At 35.4% G+C, this 7,309-nt stretch overlaps 1 protein-coding gene across 1 annotated transcript in view; it reads right to left on the reverse strand.

Annotated features, from left to right (window-relative positions):
• LAPTM4B (lysosomal protein transmembrane 4 beta) overlaps window positions 1-7,309 on the reverse strand; it is a 41,065-nt gene that overhangs the window by 20,705 nt on the left and 13,051 nt on the right. The window contains exons 4-5 of the mRNA XM_023725879.1: window positions 5,998-6,096; window positions 2,669-2,764 (exon numbers count right to left, since the gene is read on the reverse strand). Coding sequence (XP_023581647.1) covers window positions 2,669-2,764; window positions 5,998-6,096 — 195 coding nt within the window. The remainder of the gene's footprint in view (window positions 1-2,668; window positions 2,765-5,997; window positions 6,097-7,309) is intronic.

Raw genomic sequence — 7,309 nt, forward strand, 5'->3', positions numbered from 1 at the left:
CCCCTCAGCAGAATTTGGGAAAGTACAAATCTGGCTAATAATATGTGTATTGTTTAAGAGAAAGGGAAAACACACACACATTTATTTTCTACCAGTAAGAGCCCCAGTATCTTTCCACAGAGGTGAACCTGGTACTATTCAGTCTGGGAGAAAAACCATCTGGCCTAATATTTGACAGGAAGTGAAAGGTACAACATGTCATTATGTCAGTGTGGACTCCCAATAAAGAGGCACAAAAAAGAAACATACACTATTACACCCTACGAGGTTCTTTACATAGTTATGGGGGTCAGGACAAATGACAAAACTACATCATCCCAACCCCTACGGAGGGACTCAGAATGAGGCTAAGGGACATTTGATTTTCTTAAGTTAGAACGCCAACATCAGAACATTAACTCCATTAGTTTTAGTCAAAACAATATTTAAAGATGCAAAGACCTGCTTAAAAGAAATCTGTTCTCGAACCCTGGAAATCCAGATTATGGTCTCAAAATATCATTTCCCACAAAAAAGGAAGCAGGGCTTCTTGAAGAAACGGCTGATTCTAGGTCTAGGGCAAGAAATTTACAAGATGAGCCTAGAACAACAAGTTTAGATAGAATGACCAGCAACGGGCAATTCTCCAGCACCTTATGTCAATGCAACAATTACAGCTGGGCACTAGTCCGTGGCCTCAAACTCTGGTTACTATCAACCACTGCCCAGCTGGAAGCCTTTCTGAAGAAAAGAAGCCTAACATGAGAAGAGTCAAGGATGTCCAGTTGAAAAGAACAACTATTTTGACAATTTTTATAAGTATGTCTAAATAAAACTTTATATTCCATACCTATTTTGAATATTTCAAAGGGGAAAAATAAGACCTTTCTCTAAAAAGCTAGTAGGATGCACTTTAGGTACTTACTCATGGCTCTTAAATTCTCTACAAATTTCAGAGTATCCTCTAATTTGTGGTATTGCTATACAACATGTATCTCTTTTTAGCCCTTCCATCTTGCTTTTATTTAAAAATGCCCACAACCCTTTAAAAAGCACTGAAAACACAACGACCAAAAGTATATCAAATCAAACTGATGCAATATGGGCATTATCTTCCCTGAGACACTTTTCCTAAAAGATGGTAGCTTTATGAGCCCTAATCTCCATGATATTTAGGATGAGGTTCTGATACACTTAGCCTGTTTTAGCAATTTTATTTTCCTCAAACTCAGTTTAGCTTTTTTGTTAGTTCGGCAAGACAATAATTGTGCTCTGAATTTTTTGCTTGTTTGTATTAAAAAACAACAATGAAACAAAGGAGAAAAGAAACTTACAGGCAACAAAATATCCAACAACTCAAAGAGAAGGAAGGAAAAATTCTTTAAACCAGTAATTTTATCAAAATTACAAGTTTTGAACAGACTCTAAAGAGACTCACTGACCCAAGAATAATCCTTTAAAGAGTTAATTAAAACACATGTTTACTGTAATCAGTGCATAGGATTCTGCAGACCCCAAAAAAGTGCCTCCTCAGCACCTGGATGGGCTGGTTTTTGTGCACCTGATCATGCTGGAGTCTAATCTGGAAACACAGTTTATGCACTTTTTATCAATTCAACAAATGTTTGGTGAGCACTTAGGAAAACTATTCGTAACATACTTTCTCTCAGAAATCCTAAATAGTTCTTACTAATACCAGGTTGCATCCATAATAAAGTATGAAATTGTTTTATTCCCATTTTATATACACAGGAAAGTAAAGTCAGAGGCAAGTTAAATTATTTCAGTAAAGTCACACAGTGAAAAAGTCATCAGAAAAAAATTTTTTTTTAACTCTAACTCTGTTCTAGCTTAGACATGACTTAACATTCATATTTATCCTATCCATCCTATCCTGTCCAGTCCTATCCATTTCGACCCCTCTCATATGTTCCTGTCATCCATCTCCATCCACTTCAGTAACTGCTCATGAAGCACTTACTCCTAAAGAGCACCACTTTAGACATTGTGTTGAATATAAAGGTGATGAGATACATGCAGTTTAATACCAAGAGGACTTATACTTTTATCTTTACCATAATCCAGGCAGTTTCAAGATAATTAACATCAAGTACAAACAATTCCAAGGACCCTTCCATTGAAAGCACATTTTCCAAAATCACATTTGGTAGACTAAAAATTTTTAAGCATGAACAACTAGTAGCAGACCAGAGATCACCTAAATTATTTTACTAAGGTTTTCATAAGCAGGGCAAGGTTTAAAGACATAGTAGCCTCCATCGCTCTTATTTATCTACCTATAAAATCACATTACTAGGTTTAATTTCACATACAGAAAGCAATGCTGTCATAATATGCAGGATTGATATCTAGACTGGTACACCATGGTTTAATAATTAAGGTTTAAAATACATAAATATGGGTAAGATACATACATTATCCTCTGCAATATTTTTAAGAAATAAACAAGAAATTGGATCATCTAGATTTTGATATCCTGTAAGGAAAATGAAACCCATTTCATTCAACTATGACTCCTTTGAGGACTAAGTAGCTCATAAGTAGGTTTCAACAACAATAAAAATTCTAAGTCTATGTCGAACCAATGTAGCAAACACCAGAAACATTCAAAGGCCACCATACAGTAGAGGGGTGTGGAGATTTCCATGTTAAGTGGTATCACACCTACCGTAGTGTCATTGCTGGTAACATAAACCAGGACGTCAGAGGAGTTTCTTCCACTGATGTATCGGTAGCAGTTCCAAACGCAGCTAATCAGGTAACCCTGAAAGTTGAATAGTGATTATTAAAATTCTTCATCTTCAAACTTCAGATGATTTAAAATGCTATCATAGAGACATATTATATTATAAAGCTTTTATTTACATACATTGTGAATGCATACACTTAACTCTACTAAACCAAAAGCCTTTAAAGTTACGAACGTGGGGTATAGTAACTTTCTGGCAAAGGATGCTACCGTTGCTTGTTCTATCGCATAAAAATATACCCCAGAAGGAGGCGGTGGTGGGTTTGGAGATGGGAGGGGCTAAGAATAGAATAAAAAATTCTTAAGAAAAGGTAGTTGGAATGAGTAATTGCCACAAATATTAATTGCCCCCCTCCATTCACAGAACAATCAGACTTAAACCCATTTCTCGCCATATTTTAACCCTGCTTCTTTAGAATTTTTACTCTACATGATTATCTGTGATTTTATTAGACAAGTCAATTTTTTAAAAAAGGTTCACAGCATCCAAGTTTGCTTCACAGTAAATTCACAAACACTTCCATTTTTATAATGAAATAAAAATAATTAACTCCAAAGAATATATTTAAAATTAATTCCCACATTAAGACATGCTGGAAATAAAACAGGAATTCATGGGAAATATTTAAACTATGAACTCTTTGCATTTTCACTCCAATCATTTGTAACTGGATAAGAATGAAATGATTTCAAAAATCTCTTTCCAGCTTTAAAATTCTTCGATTAAAAGAAGTTTAAGGATGTGGAGAAACTGGAACCCTTATACACTGCTGGTAGGAATGTAAAATGGTACAGCCGCTTTGGAAAATAGTCTGACAGTTCCTCAAAAAGTTAAATACAGGGTTATCATATGACCCAGCAATCCCACTCCTAGGCGTATACCCTAGAAATTCAAAACACATAAAAACATGTACACGAATCATAGCAGCATTATTTATAAAAGTCAAAGGGTGGAAACAACCCAAATGTTCACCAACTGATGAATGGATAAATCAAATGTGGTATATCCATACAACGGAATATTATTTAGCCATAAGGAGAGATAAAGTTCTGACATGTGCTATGACATGGATGAACCTTGAAAATATTATGCAAAATGAAATAAGTCAGCCACAAAAGAACATATATTGTATGATTCTTTTTATATGAGGTGTCCACAATAGGCAAATCTATGTAGAGAGAAACGAGATGAGTGGTTTCGTAGGGCTGAAGACAGAGGTGGGGTGGGGTAAATGGGGAGTGACTACTAATGGGTTCCTTTCTGGAGTGATGAAAATGCTCTAAAATTAGATTGTGTAACCACAGAGCTGTAACTGCACAACCCTATGAACACCCTCAAAGGGGAAAAGTTGTACACTTCAAATGAGTGGATTTTATGGCATGTGAATTATATCTCAACAAAGCTGTTTTTTTTTTTTTTTAATTGTATTTCAGGTGAAGGTTTACAGAACAAATAGTTTCTCATGAAACAGCAGTACACATACTGTTTTTATGACATTGGTTAACAACCCCATGACATGTCAACCCTCTCCGTTCTTGACCTTTTTTTTCCAACAAAGCTGTTTTTTAAAAAAGACAACATTTAAGAACAAAAGAGGTACATGTCAACATTTTTCAGAAGAGTAAAGTAAAATATTCTTATACTTAGAATGCTGGTTTAAGCTGTATTCATACTTGATGGTGATTATTTCTTACATTTAAGTTTTTGATGTTAAGATAAAAATGTATAATGTTGTTTTATAAAATGTTTCTTCAATGGCAATAATCTGAAACCATGACTCGTCAATGAGAAAAAGAAAGAAGGGAGGGCATGTTTCTTAAACAATGCACAAAATACATTTCAATTTACTTAAATTTTTGGTTACCTCAATTACAATATCACATCTTTATTTTTTAAAAAAGCCCAAGATTTTTTTGAATTTCAATACAAATGGAAAACGAATGCTTAGGCATATTAGTTATGTGTTGTATAAGATTATTCACCCATTATTTCAGCAGTGGACACTGGATACTTTAATGCAAGAACTCCTTGACATATGGCCTCTAAAACAACAAATCTATAATTGAAACACTAAACAACAAACAAAGGGCAAGGACCTGGTGGCCAGAGCGTCAAGGAGCCACAGTCAGTGTTCTCCAGGACCCCCTGCCACACCACATGCATTCACTCACTAAGCACTCCAACAGGAGAAAAGCCTCCGCCTGTTGCCTCTAAAAACCCAACCATTTATTTCGGTGACCTTACTTCTTATTCGAAATTTCTGTAATCTTGAATAGAGATTTGAAAAAACTTACCTTAAGGAAATAAACACGTAAGTGTACAAGCCTGTATTTAAGTATACTCACTGAAGCACTAATACATGAAAAAGTAGAAATTGTCTCAGTGTCCAACGATAGGTAATTTACTAAATAATGATAAATCTGTGATGGACCACTGTGCAACCATAAAAATAATTGACATAGAAAGATATTCAGAATAGAATGACAGCTATTCAGACAACAGAATGCTAATACATTTTAAAAACAAATTACAGGAATATTATTCAGCCATAAAGAGAAATGAAGTTCTGATACAGGCTACAACATGGATGAACCTTGAACACATTATGCTAAGTGAAACAGGCTAGACATAAAAGGACAAATATTGTATGATTCCACTTATATGAAATACCTAGAATAGGCAAATGCATAGAGACAGAAAGTAGATTAGCAGTTACCAGGGGAGAGGGGGGAGTGGAGAGTTACTGCTGAAGGGGTACTGAGTTTCTGTTTGGGCTGATAAAAAATTTTAGAAATAGACAGTGGTGAAGGCTCCACAACATTGTGAACATAATCAATGCCACTGAACTGTACATTAAAAGTGGTTAAAATGGTAAATTTTATGCTACATATATTTTACTACAATAAAAAAACGGAAAAAAATTACCAAAGAATGTATACTGAGATATTTTAAGGGATGACACAGCATATTATACATACTATATAACGTGTAAGAAGAGAAATTCATTATGAACAATTCATTTATTCCCATCCAAGTAGTTTTTGGAATAACCCTTGACTGATCTGCAGAATTCTGATTAGTATTCATTTCTAAAATAGATAACAGAAGGAACTACAATGTTAGGAAATCAAAAAGTAGTTCAGGTATCTAAAGCAAGACAATGAACTGACCGAAATCTGTTTACTTCTTTGGCATTCAGGAATACACTTAACAATATTTACACCATAGGTAAAATCTTCATGCTTACCTTAAGAGTCAAGATAATGCTGATAAACAGAAGAATAATAAGGACCAAACAGGTAGGATTCACTGACATGATATCATCTCTGTAGGGAAAATTAGGAGGCTGCAAAAGAAAAGTGCCTTACTAGCAAATTTCATTAATCATTCAAGATTATATTCCTTCTGCAGTAATTCAAATGTGCTTATCAGAAAGCAATTAGTTAAAGCAGACAGCTATTATTTAGGACCAATACAAAATTTCTAGCCTATCTCTACGAATGAAAAAAGCTACAAACAGTGCAATGGGGAGGCTAGTCTGTTCATCATTCAGGTAACAACTCTTGAAAAGAAAAATAAAAGGTAGTCACGAGCGAGACCTGAAAACATAACTTTGGCCCCTTACCACAGAGAAGGTTAGAAGTCAGTATCTGGGGATACTCTGCTCACCTTTGGTATTTGGATTTTCTGCAAGTTATGAACCATTCTAAACACAGTATGCAAGGCAAGGAAGAAAAACCCATTAAAATGGTGTCTTCTTTATATAGGGCATTTGCAGATGCTACTTATCCCCAGAGAACAGAATCTCTCTACTAGCAGGCATTTACATTGTTTAATGGAAAAGGGGGAAAAAAAAAAAAAAGTCCTACCATCTGACCATATTGATTAACTACCAACTCAAAGGAAATCTTTTAAGGACGATCAAAACCTGCTACTATGGTTAGTGGGAGTGACAGAACTTCACCATGAAACCCCTGCACGCCCTGCATTTAACCAGCCTAGATACAGGTGGATGGAAGGCAAACTGGTGTTCTGCATCACCTTTCATCCCTTCCTCACCATCCAACACTACGTGGTGGGAGTCTACATTAGCTTTACTCTGAGACATAACAAAGAAGTTTCAAATGTTAAGGTAGGACACGGAGAAACTCATGACTCAAGTGCTTGGCTCCCACTCCCCCGGATGAGCACCATGTAATAGTTTTCAAAGTCTCTTTTCACTTCGGGCAAAATACCTAGGCAATAAAATAAAATAAGTCTCACAAAACTGGTCCTTTCCCTTCGAGCCTGGAAGGGTTTTTTGTACTATTGATTTTAAAGGCTAAGAATAAAATAACACGGTGTTAGTCACAAGACCAGCAAGAAATCATATTGCTCCTGTGTCTCATATAAAAGAAGTAGGATCAATGTGGAAATACAGGATCCTTTCCACAACTATCTCTACACTCTTTTCCCTAGAAATGTGAACGTAGTTTCCATGTCCAATGGAAGCCTATAAAAACATAAGCATAACTAACTTTAACTGCATTTTACAGGACTCCACATAAATAGCTCATTAT

The sequence above is a fragment of the Trichechus manatus genome, unplaced genomic scaffold (genome assembly GCF_000243295.1).
Source record: "Trichechus manatus latirostris isolate Lorelei unplaced genomic scaffold, TriManLat1.0 scaffold00009, whole genome shotgun sequence".
Lineage (NCBI taxonomy): Eukaryota > Metazoa > Chordata > Mammalia > Sirenia > Trichechidae > Trichechus > Trichechus manatus.